At 33.2% G+C, this 19,594-nt stretch overlaps 2 protein-coding genes and 1 pseudogene across 3 annotated transcripts; 1 reads left to right on the forward strand and 2 right to left on the reverse strand.

Moving 5' to 3' along the window:
* Positions 1 to 1,672: 1,672 nt before the first annotated feature.
* LOC7455430 (probable glutamyl endopeptidase, chloroplastic) lies at positions 1,673 to 7,790 on the reverse strand. 2 transcript variants are annotated; one of them, XM_024584797.2, is made up of 11 exons: positions 7,496 to 7,790; positions 6,070 to 7,039; positions 5,749 to 5,877; positions 4,726 to 5,025; positions 4,173 to 4,631; positions 3,971 to 4,036; positions 3,432 to 3,492; positions 3,188 to 3,337; positions 2,883 to 3,020; positions 2,346 to 2,659; positions 1,673 to 1,930 (listed from the first exon to the last, which is right to left on the reverse strand). In XM_024584797.2, coding segments are annotated over exons 1-11 (2,862 nt in total). In that variant the 5' UTR covers positions 7,770 to 7,790; the 3' UTR covers positions 1,673 to 1,929. The 2 variants fall into 2 exon arrangements, with proteins under 2 accessions (XP_024440565.2, XP_006375435.2); XM_006375373.3 differs by having other exon boundaries at positions 6,070 to 7,051.
* A 5,193-nt stretch (positions 7,791 to 12,983) lies between these two features.
* Positions 12,984 to 13,583, forward strand: LOC7495216 (calvin cycle protein CP12-2, chloroplastic). The gene has a single exon (XM_002320262.4). It carries the CDS (start codon positions 13,065 to 13,067, stop codon positions 13,443 to 13,445), a length of 381 nt encoding a protein of 126 aa, XP_002320298.1. The 5' UTR covers positions 12,984 to 13,064; the 3' UTR covers positions 13,446 to 13,583.
* Positions 13,584 to 16,526: 2,943 nt separating this feature from the next.
* On the reverse strand, positions 16,527 to 17,816 carry LOC18105274 (bZIP transcription factor 53-like; annotated as a pseudogene).
* Positions 17,817 to 19,594: the final 1,778 nt, after the last annotated feature.

Consider the following 19,594-nt stretch of genomic DNA (forward strand, 5'->3'; position numbering starts at 1 on the left):
CCAGCTGGTATCAGAGGCCGTATTCTTACAGAACCATCCTCCGTATGTTGAAGTGCCCAAAACATGTTCAGTTATCTTATCATCACATTGGCTTTCCTTAAAATTGGAAGTGTTTGTGGACTGCTCACGGTAAGCACCAGGGTCCCAAGTATCTGTGTGGGATTTTTTCACAGCTTAAACAACCTTAAAAAAGAAAAGAAAACTGCCCTCCCTCATTTCTTGTTCAAGATTTGAATTGTGAAAAGAGCACAGCTCCATGAAATGCGTATTAACTTTCTAGCTCAAATTAAATCAAAAGTCTCTTATAAAATTAAATCAAGATCCTGCTTTAATAAAAAAACTAATAACATTTTACTTGTGAAATTCAACTTATACGACTACGTTTCTTCTTAAAAATTATTTGAGTTATTCCTGCCAGAATACTTCTAACTTAAGAACACTCTTTAACTCATTTATATATCAAGTTGTTTACGAAAAGCAATTTTATTTTTCATAAATCAAGTCAAACACACCCTTAATTTATTTAAAACGTTGCCTGATTGAAGGCTATTCTTTAATTCATATTTCACTGGTGGATTTTAACAAGTTTGCTTTAAGCAAGCATAAAAAGAGTAACATCCGTTTGAATCGAAGAGAGAAAGGCACGGGAAAACGAGCATTGATAGGCACCTTGCTGTTGGGATGATCCTTGGATAGCAATAGGTTTCAATGTGAAAAGGCCTTTGTTAAATTCAATTCAACACTAAAATAGTCCTGGTATGGCGCTGAAACTTCTGCGGTAAGGTTTTGCCGATCAAGTGCAAGAACAATCAACTAATGATAAACTGAGCTCAAATGCTTGTATGCAAAGGTAACTATGGCTTTGTTAGCGTGAAATAATTTTTTTAAAAAAAATAGATTTTTGAAAAGGAAATTCCTGGAAAAGCATCAAGAAAAATAAGTTGTGTTTGGTTATGTCATGAAAAATAAATTAGAAAATAACTTGTTAATATTTTTTTTTTAAGTTTATTAAAATAAAAAAAATAAATCTTACAAATTAAAAGGTTGAATGCGAATGAAATTAAAAAAAATAATCTAATTTTATAAATTATCTCAAATAAAATAAATAACAATCAAAATAATGGAGATCAAATCTAACAGATAAAAAAATTTAAAAAATAATGAAATTAAAATAATAATAATTACAATTTCATAAATTATTTCAAATAAAATAAGTAACAATCAAAAGAATAAAGATCAAATTTAATAGATAAAAAATTTTAATTAAAAAATAATAAGAGAAAAGTAAATAACAATTATAAAAAATAAAGATCAAAATTAATATAAAAATCAAATTAAATTAAATTTTAAAAGGTAAAATTAAAAAAAAAAATTCAAAATAAAATATATAGTAATTAAAAGTTTAAAGACCAAATTTGTTATAATCAACAAATAATATGATATTTTTAAATTTTTTACAACTCCTAAAAAGTATTTTCCACCTAAAATAAAAAGAAAACATTTTTCTAAAAATCAAGCTAAATTTTTTTTTTTCTGGAAAATATTTTCCGTTGATTAATTTTTTTAATAGCAAATAAACACAGGAAAATTTAAACCACTTTCCGCCGCTTAAGTATTTTAATAGTTCCACGAGAGTCAGGGATTGTACAAAATCTTTCCAGAGAGCACAAAATCATGCAATGGATGTAGTAAGATTATCATACTGGTTTGGGTGGCGAATACATCAAACTTGACAAGGGTGGTGTTTTTACAAGTTATGTAACACGACAATCAATCGTGGATGATACATTTCATGATCAATGATCTATGGCCGGTAAAATTGATGTTTATTTTGTACTCAGGGGGCACGCGACGTAGCTGTTGCATCCAAGCACAGACCGATAATGCTGCTGCTCAACATCAACTCCCAGCGGGCAAACACCATCGAAGTCTAAACAGACATTGATGATAGTTCAAGGTTAATAAATTGAAACATGCAAGAACATAGGAAACAGAAATAAACGAACTATTGGTCATTCAGACACGAAAATTATGCATAAATGCAAGTCGAAAAAAAATTCACCTTAACTAAACAAATTAATGGGCACAATATGAATAAGATGAAGAGATTGAAATTGGGGGGAAAACAGTAGTTTTGACAAAACAAAGATGTATTGACAATGGCGAACCATCTACACGATAGTAGTGTGCTTTAGAGTTCAGACGGGTAACTAAACACACTGATTTAAAGTTTCAGCATGATAAAATTGAACACGGCTTTCACTTTGGTTGATTTCATAACAAAGCAATCACAGACTAGTGGACTGAATATTTTGTCAATAAAGATATAGGGATGGCGAAATTACCATAATAATGACCTTGGTAAAGAGTAGAATCCTTCATGCTCAAAGTCTGCCAGCTCTGGCCCACCTCCTCCACTGGCAACAACTGCTTGGTTATCAGAGTCTGTAACTCCTTTGCTCACCTCGTCCTTACAGGCATCAAGTTCTGCGCTTGCATCAGAAGAATTTGACACACAATGTTTCTGAAGCCACCTATCGGTTTCCCATAGAACATGCAAGATGCTCTCTCGTGCAGCATACCCGTGGCTCTCAAAGGGTAGAATGACCAGGCGACAAAGGGCACCATGACCTTTCAGGGCATTAAAGAAACGATCTGACTGCATCATGTGAAAATGGAAGATAAGCAGCAAGTAAACATGTTGGGGAACACAAACTGAAGCTGGAAACAAACCACTAAACTGAGAAATCAGCGGTTAAAAAGATAGAATCAACTAGTAAGAATATAAAAGATAGAATAATTTCTACTGATGGATAGTCCAATTAAATTTATATAATCGGCACAGGAGGTTAGAACCATGAATTTTATATATATATAAATACCTGCATGGTTAGCGTTCCTGAATTATTGTCTTCTTCTCCATGGATAAGCAGTATTGGCTTTTTAATTTTATTTGCTGACATGAAAGGACTCATTTCAACATAGGTACCCGTGGCCTCCCAAAGAGTTCTGTCCTCATTCTATATCAATAAAGATGAAAAGCATTAAAAAAAATCATACAAAGGACCAAAATTATGACAGAAATAACAATCAAGGGAAGAAAAATATAAGAAACACTGTTGTTCAATTAGCAGTATGTACCAGAGCAAAAAAAGGGAAAAAAACATCTGTTCCACTATTCTGTTACCTGAAAACCGAAAGGTGTAAGTGTTCTGTTGTAAGCTCCAGAGCGAGCAATTCCACAACAGAAAAGATGGGGGGCATGTGCCAGGAGGTTTGCAGTCATGAATGCACCATAAGAATGTCCTCCAACAGCAATTTTGTTGGGATGAGCAACCTTAAAATATTCAGCACCAAAACAACTTGTCACAAACTCATCCAGTGCTATGGAACTAATAGTCATATAAGAACAAATGAAGAAGCTAGCTTACTCCACGTCGGATAACTTCCTCAACAGCTGCCTCTGCACTTGCAACCAGTTGCTCTACATATCTAGTTGGCGCATTTAGTTAGAAATAAAATTGCAGGGACTCTACAGCATAGTTCATTTAGTGATACCTCCTATTATACCTAAGAAGAAATCTAAAAACATGCTCTTGATAACATAGAGCAACTGAAGAGTTAGCCCCTTGTTCAATATTATGGATGTTGCAAAAACTTACGGGTTAAGGGGAAAGGCATCATACTAACGCTATCCTCTTATTTCTTGAACCATTTGCTTTATGTTAATAACCATGGAACAAAGATTGCCATATAACAAATAATTTGTTTCACTTGTAAGTTGTAACCATAATTTCAAGAAAACATACATGTATACACCACTCAATGCAAGAGTTTGAGTTATGTGAATAATTAGCAACTCATGACAATAACTCGATGAGTACATGAAGAAAATCCACATAATCATATTCATATGAACTAGAAAAAAAAAAAAAACAGAATTCTGTAAGATACATATATATTAAGTTACCTGTCGTTCGCCTCCTTGTCACCCTCACCAATAATAGGGATTGTTGGTCCAGATAAAATAGCAAACCTGCAGGATGTGAAGTTATTATAATGAGGTCCAGCATGTTCAAATCACGCAAGCCGTGGTAAAGGTGCAGCAGAAATCAGCTGATGATGGAGACAGTACAAGCAACATAACAAGAAAAGGAGGGAAGAATTCATGCCTCCTAGCCAACCAAAGAAGAGCAGATGTTGGACCTATGCCAGCAAATTCATTAGGAGAACCACGAACTTGTCCTGCAGCATCTTTACTTTTAAATTCTCCAGGGTAAGACCAGAACAGACATGGAAGAGGGCCATCTTTTGAAGGATCATAGCCTGGTGGCAGGTACAATGTTGCAGTGAGCTGAACCCCATCATTTCTCTGGTACTTGATCATCTCTTTCTGCAACGACGCCAACTGTGGGTATGGGTGTGGAAAATTTGTTATCTGACATACTTTCTTCTCAGGCCATTTCTTGATGGAATATTGTGTATTTTCTGTTTTTGACTCCTTGGAGGTCAATAATTTCAACCGATCAAGGAGTAAATCTCCTTCTTCGTAATCTGACATAAGAGAAACAACAGTTTCATAATACTTTTCCTTCTCGCTCTCCCAGATTCGCTCTTTGCTGCCTGCATTTCTGAAAGAAATTGGTATAGATCATTATGAGAGCAATGAGTATTGGGGACCAGGTAAGGAACATGTGTCGAAAGGTTCTTTTCTGAAAAACTCACATGTCAAACAAATCAAGGAAGGGGATGTTCCCTTCAGATGTAGCACCACTTCCATTCAGTAAAATATAAGTGCCTTCATCATTTTCCTTCTTTATCTTTGCAATCACATAAGTTCCAGCAGGAGTCCTCCTCAGCATGGGAGAGCCAGGATCGGAGTACACATCTTCTGATGACCGATCAAATAGTATCCTTGGACTCACATCTTTTGAACAAGGAGATATCACCCAGGTTCTTGTTCGCCTTGTCTTGTACCATGATTCATAAACTAGTGCCAGTGAATCATCACACCAAGAAATCCCACTGTGGAGGTGAAAGAAACAAAAATCAAAACAAGAACCTAAGTTTATTCGTTTAGCGTGTTTTCAAAAAGAATAATGATAGAGAAACTTAAGACTTTCCAGCTAAAATATCTTGCTAAATAATCATATAGGTGAACGGCACATCATAATAAATTTTAAATCTTCCCTAAGTGATAAATCATGTGCCATTTACATAGCAAAGATCACCAATGTGATAACAATGCCTCATTTAGTTAGAGACTTTAGTAAAAGTTTCTTAGTATCTGTAGCATTAGTCTTCCAAAATAAACCCACACCCACCCATAAGGTGATCAAACAAAATGTCACAGTCATGTCTTCAAATGACCCTCCTCGGCAACTGTTGCATGTTTCTAGATAATTACAAAAAATTGGAAATGTAAGGATGAAATAGGTGCCTGAGAGAAGGCAACATGTAATTAGAGCTTGGAGCAAGAACAAACATATACTTTGACAGAAGTGAACGCTAGTCCAAGCTAGCGTTAGACCTATCCTTAAGAATCTTGTGATTGGTTGTAGAATTTTTTTTAATGTCAGTGAGTCTGCAAGATTAAGCTCTTTCTACGAAGTATGAGAGTATCATTGTCAAAACATATAAAAAAAAATGATCCAAAAGTTTTAAAATTATCCCAGCCATCCACAATTTAAGAACCCATTGTAAACAAATTTCGCAAAGAAAGCAAGTAACATGCAGATCATATCTTACCCATAGCGAAGATCAAGTTTGTGCAAGATTTCTGGCTGTTCACCTTCCAACGGCTCAGCTGGCTGCGTGTAAATTATATCTCTTGGGGAAACTTCAACTTTTGCATCACCTCCATCTTGTGTCTCTGCCCTAAAACGTCAACAGGAGTCAATGAAAAAAATAAGGAACAAAAGTAACAAGTACATGCAGCACCACATGCCACTACATAATGCTAAAACTGTTCGTTAATACTGTTATGTAACTAGGGTCATGCAGCTATCATGTAATCCTGCCAATTCCAGCACAAAGCACAGTGAAAAATTAGAATTTTCATTTATATACCAGTAGAGTGTTGAAGGCTTGTCTGCTCTCCAATTGATGTTGCGCATCCCTTTGCGCACACTACTGATTGCAATGGGAATGTCCTCGGCTAGAGGCAAATCACAGACTTCCCTCACGAATTTCCCATCAGTTGTCCATACTTCTACCTTTTTTGGAAATCTTCCACACGGTACAGTAAAAGAGTATGGCCTGTGAATAGAACTAACTAAAAGGTACTTCTGGTCAGGGGATGGATCCATTGATGTATATACAGCTGGATTTCCAATTTCCTTCGTTGTTCCATCCAAAGAAGCCAACACAAGTTGAGAGGTCGCATAGTAGTCAAACAAATCTTCATCATACTCATCCTTCAACAAGTCCTGAAAGGTTCTAACTTGAATGACATTTTTCTGCTCGTTAGATTGAATCTTTGGACCAGATGGCACCAATGGTTTCTTTGGTAGATCTCCACGAGATGATGGAATGGCACAAACCAATAGAGTAGAGTTATCCACCCATACAAAAGTATCAAAAACAGCATTTAGGTAAACATTTGGTGACTGAAATAAAGGTCGAGCTTGCCCTGTTTCCACATTAGCAACCCATACTCTAAGTTTACTGCTGCTATTGTCCTCCTCGTCAAATCGGATGCTGAAGGCCAAATGCCTTCCATCAAGAGACCAGGTGACAAAATTGATCTTAGCACCATCTGGATATCCATGTATCTCCCTTTCAGGCCCTAGTATACCATCAGGCATTAACTGATGAATGCCAATACCAGTGTAGAATGACATCCGGCTCCTAGTATTACATTTCCCATCAATACGCATGCCAGCCAGCTTCTCCTCTGGTCTTGCTAGCTCTGCCAGTGGAGGTAAGGATCTCCGCTTGAGAAAAAGTATTTTATCCCTTTGTGGTGAAAATGATAACGCAGGGAGAGGCGGGGCATCAACAATGTTTTTTATCTCAGGTGGGGGAAGCTGATATTTACCTGCCAATGCTTCTACGTTTTACAAATAAAAAAAAAACACACTAGATAAGAGCTATGATCATCGATTCTTCCGCAAATACTAAGATTTGACAAAAGCAGAGGCCTAATTTACGCAAAATAATCAAATTGCTTGATATATTCGACTAGTGATCAGCTTATTTTACTAAGCCTAAGGATTCTCAATCAAGCAATCATCGTTTATTTCTCACCAATTTCTTTAAACTCATGTTTTTCAAAGAATCTAGTCAGCTGATACGATTAATAGCACAATAAGGGGCTATTTTGAAACACGTTTCATGATTATTTAAAAAAAAAAAAAAAAACTATTTTAAGGTGGTAATATTAAAAATAAATTTTTAAAAATATAAATATATTATTAAAAAAAAAACAGTTTAAAAAACAACTATATTTAAACCAAAACTTCAAAAAAAAATTGATGAGAAAAGTAGCGAGCACCTTCATCTTCAGTAGACGCGGAAGAAACGGAGTCATTAGAGCGACCGCCAACATTTTCGGCTGCAATCGAGTTTAGAGGCACTAGATTGGGGAATCTAGAAGTCATAGTACAAATTGACTTGAACCTTTTAGAGTGATGAGTTCTCAGGTGGCCAGGAGTACGAACGGACGTGAATAGGCTGAGAGATGATGTCAAGGGAGGTGGTGGTGGTGGAGAGGATGGGGAGAGAGATAAGAGAGTGAGGCGATGATAGACTTTGTGAAGCCGCATCATTTACCACCTGCTACTTTTTTAAATGGGGACGGGAAGTAATAATGTTGTCACGCTGAAACTATTCAATCAGAATTGACCGCCTGCAAAAGAATCTACCTCTACACACTAGTTGTTTGTGACTGCGACACGATGCGTGTCTTAATTGTTTTTATAATAAAATATTTTAATGTTGACAGCGTGTTTTAGTCCTAATCAATTAAATAAATTGATTTTTTTAATCATATTAAAAAAAATAGCAAATGAGAAAATATAAATATAAAAAAACTAATCAATAAGAATTAAATAAAAAACAATACTATCAGCTTGGATTAAAAAATAAAATTAAAAAGAATAAATTTTTTATAAGATAATTATAAAAAAAAATCATAAGAATAAAGATCAAATTACAAACATCAATACATAATTAAATAAATTTGAACATGTTGAATTTTTAAACTCGATTTTTTACATGGAAAAATATAAATGTATATCAAAAAATTTATACACGCATTTAATTAAATAAATCATTAATCATTGTGTAAAAACAAAAAACAAAGTAATCAACGACAAATAAAAATATAATTGAAAAAATTAAAATACTAGTGCTAATAAAAATATTTAATATTGCAACATGACTCATTTACTTGATTGTGTCTAATAATTATTTTATGAAAATCAATTTGCAATAAAGATTAACACACATATAAAATCTATTAAACAAAATAAAAGTAAAAAAAAAATACAATGTTGCACATATTAAAAATATTATAAAAAATATTTAATCTATATAAAATATACAAAAACGATTGCAAATAAATCATGCTAACCTCTAAAAAAATTAAACACATCCAGTATAATTAAAAAATTATTATTATTCAAGCAATACTAAAAAATCTAGAAAACATCATAGAGAATGAGTATTAATTAAAATTTAAAAAAAATATTTGAAAGAATACATATAAAAAATTGAAAAAAAAAGGAATGAGGTCATGTGCCTAGCCTAATCAAGAAAGAGCTCGCATGCAAACCTTTAATTTTTTTTTTTTAAGTTTAATGTGTTTCATGATGCGTCACCACCCCGGTTTTTTTGAAAAATACTAAACATTGCGTCGTTTATAAATCATGGAATTCGGTCATTGATGTGGTCGAAAAAACAGGGTTATTTGTTTTTTCGATTTAAAAACTCATTTTCAACATATTTGTTTGATCTAAAACACCTAGAAAACATACTAGGAACCTTGTTAAACCAATTCATAGCCTAAAAACATACAAAAAACCGGTCCAAAACCTGAAATCAAAAATATTCCTGAGCCTGAATCTGTTTTTTTAATTTGAAAAGGAACACATAATCGTAACCCTCCTCATCATATGAAATCATTTAACAGAAAAATTAATTGTTTTAGTGGTTTAAATCTTTTCCAACACCAACTTTCTTTCTTTAGACCAGAATTCGACAACCCTTTTTCTTTTCTTCACAAAACAAATACTAAAAGAGAAGAAAATAAAATTTGATATCTAAATATTTTTTTTTTAAATTGTAGAAACTGATTAGCAAAAAACTTGAAAAGATGAGGAACGCAAATAAACTTTATAAATTAATTATAGATTTGCCACCTATGATTTATTCATTTTAAATCTTTATTTTTTAACCCAACTCTCACTTCCAAAAAAAAAATATATATACGATTCTAATTTGGTTCAATAGGGTTTAATTGTGAAGAAAAAATAAGCGAAGATTTTAAAAATATATATATAATATTATGATCTACAATAATATACGAGACAATAAACGGTGATTAATTGAGTGGATAGTGAAAAGGTCACGTCTAGTGTTAAAATAATCTCTTCGATAAAAAATCTGCTATTAAGCCTGTGCCACACAAACTTGGGCTTATCTTTATTTTTTTTTAGTTTAATGTAAGTGTTCGGGCTAGCTTTTGTGTATCTCGACTAATCCCACGGGACCTAAAATTAACGATAATGTAAGCCTCCAGTGACCATCATATGAGTAACTATAGGGCTCGAACCTGAGAACACAAAGAGAATAAATCTCTTGATCCCAAACTTTTACCACTGGACACAATCTAGATGGTTAAACTTGGACCCATCTTGATTGGATTTGTAGAGAGCAATTTGGGTAGCAGTGATTGATGCTCCCACCGATATATGTTGACTTGATATCGTGAGCTGATTGGTGCCCAAACGAATCTCTTTTCTCGCCGTCCAAATGGCTCTCAATCAAATAAAAAATAGGATTTATCTTTTTTACAAGTAGGTTCTTTTTTCAATCAGTTGCTTCTTCACAACGCAATCTTATTTATTTTTATATTTTTAAAATATTTTTAAAATAAAATAAATTTTTTATTTTTTTTACTTTAAAATAATAATTTTTTATATTTTTAGATGTATTAATATTAAAAATAATTTTTAAAAATAAAAAAATAATTTTGATATATTTTTAAATTAAAAACACTTTCAAAAACAACCACAATAATAAAAAAAATAATTTTTTTATAAGGTTGAAGTCAAAATTAATTTTAAAAAATAATAATATTATTTTAACTTATTTATAAACAAAATAGATTTTTAAAAATAACTGTACCGAACTCTCAAAATCCTTTTATTAACCTCACTCACCAGTCACCACAGTTAACTATAAAATTTGTCATTTTACTCTGTCTTTTGGTAATTTCTGTTAAAACTATGTTTTAATTAGATTGAATTGTAATTTATTCTCTGAATCTTTAAGAGACAAGTGGTTTAGTAATTTTAGTTCTGAAAATAATTAATTATTTTTTTGACCATTTTTTACTGTTATTGTTAAAAAAACATTGATTGGAAAGGTGAAAACTCATCATCTAAATAAAAATAAATTAAATGAAAGACTAAACTAATAACGGCCACGAAAGAATGAAAAGGGGGATTAAATATGATTTTTCTGAGTCAAGAGGGATTAAATAATTTGCTTCTTTAAAACAGGGAATTAGTAGGACTGGGTTGTAAAATTTACTCTTTCAATAAATATGTGGTAATTTCTGGAAGCTTAGCAGTTGAAATTTTAGGAAGTCATAATAATAATAAATTCTCATAAATACATTAATTTGTTTAAGAAATTCGATCTCCATGTTGTCTTTGCTAGATTTATTTTCCAAAATATTCTTGCTTCACGGACCACCGCTTTCAATTTGCTTCCAGGCCCAGAATTTCAAATAGCTCCCAGCCAAGAAACCGAGCTTCCCCCCTTTGCCATTTGGTCCATCTCCGATGTTTCCCTTGTCCGGCACTCGACGCGATGGAGGACTCGAATCTGATAAAGAGCTGGTGTTCACGGTCGGATTTGGATTTGGATTAAAAAATCTAATAAAACTTTAATTTCTAAAAATTTTGATTTGGGTCGACCTGAAATCGGTTCAAGTAGGTTTTTTTACTTTGAGAACCAATAAATCCAATGTCTTTCAAATGGATTTATTTTTTGGGTTATTACTTATTATTGGCTTAGTTTTTTTTAGACTTTATTAGCAAACTTTTGGTACTGGGCTTTCTGAACCAACCCAGCCCAACTCCTTTCAACTTACACTATTGTAACCCAATAATTTTAAATGAAAATTTTAAACTTGAACTCTATTTATTCTTTTCATGTTTGAAATTTATATATTTAGCAAGCTATTTATTATTATATTTTTTTTTGGATTCGAGGAAACCTTACCCCCGAAAAGCGTATTTTGTGGGCCCAGGTGAGCGAGTCAAAACCCCGGCTGTCCCAGGCTTTTACAAGAGATGCACGCCCTGACTCGAACGCGAGACCTGCTGTGCAAATTTCAAGCCCTTTGCCTTCACGCTACGTTCCTTGGAGACACTATTTATTTATTTGTCCACCTTTCAGTAACCAAAATTCCAAGAATTGGTATTATCACAATGATCAAAAGTTCAAACTTTTTAAATCCTCAATAGCTTTAAGCAAACATTCAAATTTACATTGCCTTTCATTGCTTTTGTCGCTATGATTTTCATGTTCCAAAAACGTATACTGACTTGTGTTATTTCTTTTTCCTCATTTATGCAGGAGTTTAAGAACCCAGGTTGGTGATAAAAGATCATACTGATGAGAGAAAAAAAATGACAATAAACAAATTAATTGGATGCCAAATGGCAAGGAAAACATGCCTCCAATTGCTCATGTAGAGCACGTTTGGGAACGCGTTTCAACCTTCGTTTTCAAAAAAATTGAATGTTTTTTTTTGCTAAAATTTAATATAATTTGTACGTTTTAGATCGTTTTGATGTGCTGATGTCAAAAATAATTTTTTAAAAATGAAAAAACATTATTGAAATGTATTTTGACACGAAAAATTATTTGAAAAGCACCCACAACCACACTGTGAAACAAGCTCATAGAGACACTTTTGCACCTCCATCTGCAGCTTGAGTGCTTTTGTAATTTGCTTCCCACTGCAAACAAGAATCCCCTGATAGCTAACCCATTTTCCAAATGATTTGAAACAAATTATGAAATAAACTCCCTGTGAGTCCTGCCTTTGAGGCCAAGTGTCCAAGCATTTTATAAAATACGGAACAAAACCAAATTATTCAGTCTAAAGTGTCCAAAAGATATCTATAACACATGATTTTCTGAATAAATTGATTGTGAATAACAAAAACAAAGAGGAGAAGAGAGAGTTCCACTTACGATGAACCGATAAATCACAGACTATCAGCTACAAATTATTCCTCTATATTATATATTTTTATGATGTCTGATTATAACTATTAAATTTAAAATAAATTGATATGATTTTATTTATCATAAAAATCACAATAATATAACTTTGTTTTTTAATCCAATCCATCTAAATTAAAAATTAATAATGAAATTTGAAATAGCATTTTGCTGTGTTTTCATTGAAATATAATTGGATAAAAATCTAGTTTAACTGTTTAGAGAATAACAGTGTTTGAAATTGTATTAGAAAATGTTTTTTTATATATCTATGTTTTTATTTTTTTAAATCTATTTTTAACACAAGCATATAAAATGATTTTAAAATATATAAAAAAAACAATTTAAACCGCAAAAATAAATACAGCTATTTTTGCATGCAGTAAAAGTCAGGACACAGTGATATTTCTTTAAAATATCTCGAGCCCCAGTCTGACGTGGAAGCGTGCAATTGGTTGTCACCTGATAAGAAATCTGTGTTCAAATGATGTTTCGTGTTCCAATTATATAGCAAGCTCCTCAAGGTCACCTTCCCTCGACAATATCAATTTTATCTCCATTGTACCGTACCACAGCAACAAACTCAACACAAAACAAGAATGGCAACAATAGCTGGTCTTAACCTCTCGACCCCTAGAGTCTTAGCTAAGGCAACAGACACACCAAAAGCTCAACCCCTCATCAAGTTAAACCAACAATGGAGGAGGAGCTACCAACTGGGGTCCGGGCGCGTGCAAGTCCGACCCGTGAGAGCAGCCCCTGAGGGAATATCAGAGAAGGTGGAAAAGAGCATAAAAGAAGCGGAGGAGGCGTGCTCCGGTGATGCAGCTAGTGGAGAATGCGCAGCTGCATGGGATGAAGTGGAGGAGCTGAGTGCGGCTGCTAGCCATGCCAAGGACAAGAAGAAAGGGTCCGATCCTTTGGAGGAGTACTGCAAGGACAACCCAGAGACAGATGAATGCCGCACTTACGAGGATTGAAATGGTTTTTACTTGGTGCATCTTTTTTTAATAAGCAAACTTTAGATGTTTATTAAATTTGGATCCTTAATATTGGTTTGTGTAACAATGGAGATATTGGTGGATATCATAAATTTGGTGGTTAATTATTGGTGTTAATTACTGGCCATTTTGTCTTTATTTTTCCAAAAAAAAAAGTCTAAAAAAGCCAATATATTTTTTACTCATGTAGCTGAAGCCTGGATGCAATGAACCACACCGTTAGCTTTTGTAACCTACGTGCTGGAAAAATTTACGAGTACAATACAATTATCTATTTTTTTCTATTACTGGGCCACCCTTCAAAATACATGTCCTCAAGCAATAGCCTCCATTTTTCTTCAGATACTGTAGGACCTAGGATAGAATTAACCACCTTGTGTTTTTTCGCCGACCTACCATTTACGTTAAATCAAGCCTGGTCAAGAATATCCTTGTGCACAATCCAGGCGAACCACGATAGAAGAAAGCAATGGCTAAATGACCAACAATAAAATTAACAGCCTGATTCCATTATCATGTATTAAGAGATTATTTCGTTGAATTACAGTTTGGTTATTTTTGAATATTTTTTTGTTTTAAATTAATTCTTTTATATTTTTTTTATCATTTCAATATACTGCTATTCAAAATAAATTTATAAATGCTTGAAATACCGTCTATATAAAATCTGATACCCCTAAATAAAATCTAACTTTTGTTCGTAAGAAGACAGTCAAGAGGTTTAAAGTAGTTGGTATTTAGGGCGGAGGCTGGGATTTTTATGACAGTACGATGCGGTAGGATTTATGATTTTGCTAGAAAATTCATCAAAAACACTAGGAAAAACATCAAGGTCAACGTATTTTAAAAAACACCGGAAAACAAAAACTACTGAATAGATTACGTGTACTTTAGGAGGAGGGTTGCGGCTCTCGGGTAAAAACTAAGAAAGGAATATATATACCAGTGACGGGTCTCACCAATTAAATTTTTATTTCAGCTTATTAGACATATTGCTTGTCAGACTAGGCAAAATTAATTTTAGAAGAGATGAGAATCGATCACAACAGAAAACAAGCGTCTCAAATTGGTATTGAGAACACTCTAGATGCATGCCCCACAGCAAGAATCATGGCTGCTCACGCAACTATTCATCCTTGCTTCCTCGCCTGCTAGTCAAAGAAGATTTGCATATTGAATTTCTGATTGAGCTCGCATGCTTTTGCATGGCAGTTCATCTTCCCGGAAGCTTCAGTATAGGGAACACATCTGATGATTCTACTCACCCCTAACACCCAAAATAGAAAATAGCAATGAAAACTACATTGTTCCCCGGGATTCACGAGGTGGGTAAACACCAAACATCAACTGGAAAGTCCATTTTGCACAGCTTCTTGACGGCACATAGTTTTCCAGTGATTTCCATGAACCTTCAACTTCCCAAAACAGACACACAGTACCCACCATAAGAAATATGCCTAAACAGCTATCCAGTGCTGCAAGCGATACGCTCCCTGCTCCTATGTTTGTTTACGACGCCCCTAGTGAACAAACGCATTTGGCCTATTTGGAATTATATTTGTGGTTTAAAGTGTTTTTAATTTAAAAATATATTAAAAAAATATTTTTAAATTTTTTTTTAAATTAGTATATTAAAACAATTTAAAAACATAAAAAAAAAATTAAGTTTTAGAAAAAAAAAAAATTAACCCCGTGAACAATCATTCGACTTAGAGTGTGTTTGGCAGTGTGGTAGTGGTTGCTTTTCAAATAGCTTTTTGTACCGAAATACATGCCAATGATGTTTTTTCATTTTTTAAAAATTATTTTTGACATCAGTACATCAAAACGATCCAAAAGGTACAAACCGCACTCAATTTAAAAAAAAAAATTCAAAATTTGATGAAACGCAGTTACAAACGCAAAGACAAACGGTCTCTTAATATGTACCTTCCAACCCAAGCCTAAGCAATATCACTCGGAAACTAGGTGCAAAGTGCTTAGATGCCATCTATAAGTAAACGTAACAAATTTAATCTCCGATGCAGGGATGAGAAAACTAAAAGTTCTTGTACACAAACACCATTTTCTTCTCTTCCAGTGCTTAATTAGAGGATGAGGTGCAGTGGGAGCAATTATCCTTGCAAGTAAGCAGACATTGCAACTTGCATCATTATATAAGCATTACAACCCACTAATTCACGTTGAAGAAGCAGGATTAACTATTTGAATTACTTCCACTATAAAGCAACCAACAACAATGATAAGCTGGTAATAATTCATCATCCAGTCAATTGAGCCCCAAACTCCTTCCATGTGTGCGGCAATCAAAGTGCATGAGGGGACATTTTGGGATTTTTTTTATATAAATTTAGGACAGTAAATCAAAAATATTTAATAAAATAATATAATTTAATTATACCATACTTAACCCTAATTTTCTGTCTTAACTAGTTGTCTGGTTGGATCCAATTGTATTAATCGATCAATTATTTTACAAAAAAATTATAATTTTATAAAATTTTTCTTCTAAATATGTTTTATGAGTCAAAATATATATATATTTATTTATTTTATAGACTAAAAAATAAACTCTAATTAAAATCTTAAAAAATTATTGTTGACACAATAATGGGTGATTACGATCAATCAAGTGTGAGTCTATCATAACTAAAAGAGAATTTGCCCCAAACAAATTATGTGGATAACCTAACATATATATTTATGGACTAATAGAACAAGTTTAGACCCAAGAGGAGATGTAATCGAGATAGTTTTGATATTTTCTGTGTTATTTTTAGAACTAAACGCTGGTTAAGCAAAAAATAACATGGTTTGATCATAACATTGTTGAACTGTGCTATTTCAAAGAAAAAATTTACTTCGATATTAATTCATTAATTTTTTTAATTGTGTTTAGTTATGGTTTGATAATGTATTGAAGGTTTTTTTTAAAATATTTTTTTAAAAAATGAATAAAAATAATGTTTTTTTAAAATATTTTTAATATTAATATATTAAAACTATAAAAATAAAAATAAAAATTATTTAAAATAAAAAATAAAAAATCACTAAACACGGTTTTAACATAAAAACCAACACCACCGCAATCACATTGAAATTAGCAGTGAAGAAAATGCCACAGATTGGAAACTGACTCATCATAAACGCAGATAGAAATTAAAACAGGACACGTAACATCACAACTCCGATCAAACCACACCCCCATCAAAACACATTCACGCGATACCAGCATCCACCTACGACCTAATAAACTACATAATATAAAGACCCAGATAGACAAAAAAAAAGACCCGAACAAGAAACACAATCTCCCAGCAAGGCACCGAACAAGCTCACATTCATCAATGCTGAAAAAAATCAGCAGATGTCATAATAGGCTGTACTGAACACGGGAGCTGCCCACGGCTTGAACAAAGGATCAGGTATTTCAGGTATCTCCACGGAGAGTCCGCTAACATCCTCCACAATCTGCAGCACAGAGTTCAACGACCGCAGCCTCTCAGTCAATTCCACAGCTTGAGCCCTCAGAACATTGTTGGCTGATTCCATCTCCATGTAGCGTTGTTGGGCAACATTGATACCCTGCATCAATTGATTATTCTCGTTCTGCAATTTGCTCACTTCATTAACCAAATCCTCCATTTGTTTCTGCTTCCTCATCCTGGACCGCCTGGCAGAATCCCTGTTGGATATCATCCTCTTCCTTTTCCTCTCATCGACGTTCGCATATCGTGGATCGCTGTCCGATCCTGAGCTCGCTGCTTGCCTTGCAGACATTTTATTTTTTACAATTTCTAGATTCTTCGATAAAATAATCACTAGTTTAATCAAATAAATTCAATACCTTCGGTTGTAATTAGATTAGATGAAGAATCAGGGATCAGGATCTAAAAAACAAACAGGATTAGCAGAGATATTTGATTTGATTTAACTCATGAGAACACGTAGAACCAGTAGAGAAACACAACCGAGAAAGAGTGGAGAATTCGAATTCGTCGCATGAGGATAGAGTAAGTCATAGAAATTCTAAAAACATTGGTACTTTCTTAAAGAACCCTAATATTCGATCCCTAAGATTATCAGGAAAGAAAACAGAAGAAGAAGAAGAAGTAACCCGAAACTCAGATCCGAAACTCTAGATCTGAAGACAGATAATAGAGAGAGAGACTGAAAAGGGAAGACTTGGCTTGCGACACGCTAAAGAAACGAAGAGATGGAGAGTATTGGGAGGACAGAAACGTTAGAATTGGAGTACCAAGATACAGGCGAAGAGAAAGGAAGGCCAGTACCGTTGTTGGCTGCGGATTTTATAGAAAAGGTAGGGTTCGATATAGCCGGTGTGGAGAAATACTTTTAATTCTTAAAAAAAAAAACAGTGGGGTTATTAAATTTGCTAGAGAGTTATGAGTGGCATCGGTGTAATTGCTGGCGTGCAGGATGACGCCAGCTGTGCTTGGAAGCCAATCCATCCATTGTTTTTTCTTTTTTTGTATTTTTTTTTCATGGAGGAATATACTATAATTATTCTTCTCTTACCGTGTCAAGTGTAAAAACGAAGCTTCCTGTGCTCTGGAGATTTGCTGGTCTTTTTCATTCATGAGTCCTGAACGGCTGGCAAAAGGAGGAAAAAACCCAATGCCATCATGGCTGAATCAACGGACGAGGATTATTTAAGTAGTTAATGAATTGCTATTGATATTTTTTTTCCATACAAAACTTGAATCAATAATGAGGATAGATATTAGTGATTTTTAAAACTTTAAATGGAAACTATAAGAATTTATCTGTATTTTACTGTACTGCGCCCAGAGATAACACTCAAAAAGGAAATGATTAAGAGCTTGGATTCGTTGCAAATATTATCCTATGTTTGACCACATGCAGATTAGTTTTTTTGTTTTTTTTACTAAAAATATTTTCATGTTACTTTAGGTTTCAATTAAGATCTGATATCTTTAACCACCATGCTAACTTTTTAGAATGATGAATGTAATTATATATATTACATACCAATGAATATATAATAAGGTTATTTTACTATTGTAATATTAATGACAGTTAAATATCTTCTATACGTGTATTAAAAAAAGATAAATATTCCTTGTTTATGTATTAACGGGGTAGATATTATTGACATGAACATTAATAAAAAACAAATATTTCTTATATGTGTATCAATGAGATAGAAAAGTGGTAAGTCGTGGGAGATTTCTGTGTACCTAAAGGTGCATATCTAGTACGATTCAGATAAAAAAGATCAAGATTTGACAAAAAAAACCTTTTAAGGAGAAAAATATTGGGTTTATGCAAGAAATCATGCTTAAAATAAGCTATGATGTGCATTGAGCCTAAGAACAACCATCAACATGCTTGAGCTTGAGCATGAGGTTGGAGCCCATGATCCGCTGGGTATGTGCTTGGCACTTAGGTCTGGGCCTGGTGCATGAGCCCATAAGGGTGCTAGGCGTAGGCCTAACACCTAGGCTCGGGCACTAGGCTTGAACACCACGCCCACAAGGGCGTTGGGCATGGGCTTAAAAATTGGCCCATAACCATGGTTTGGATCCAAAACATGTTTTCAAAGTCCATGTAAGGCCTAAACAGTCATCAAAACAGATTTGAGCCAGTTAAAAAGTATTTTTATAAAAATACTAAAAATTCTTGATTCGACTTGAGTAATTTTTTTTAAAAAAATTAGATAAATATATTTATTTCAGTTTAGAATAATTCTCATTAATAAAATATAACAATAATTTAGAGGTAATTTTCTGACAGTACTAATAATGTTTTCATTAGAGTTTCGGTATACTTTCAAGATCTTTTACTTTATCTCTTTTTTTTTTTATCATCCAATGTCATTTAACAATTAAAGAGAGTCACTAGCAATATATATGACAAGTCACATACATTGTATACATCTTCCTGAACTTTGTTATTTTTCTTGTTTATATCAAAAAATAAACATAACTTAAATGCTCATTTCTCATTGTAGTAGTCTCAAGTGATTTTTACATGAAAAAATATCAAATTGATTTTTTTAAATATTTTTAAATGATTTTGATATACTAATATAAAAATAATGTTTAAAAATAATTTATTATAATATATTTTTAATTAAAAAAAAA

This window comes from Populus trichocarpa, chromosome 14, assembly GCF_000002775.5.
Source record: "Populus trichocarpa isolate Nisqually-1 chromosome 14, P.trichocarpa_v4.1, whole genome shotgun sequence".
Lineage (NCBI taxonomy): Eukaryota > Viridiplantae > Streptophyta > Magnoliopsida > Malpighiales > Salicaceae > Populus > Populus trichocarpa.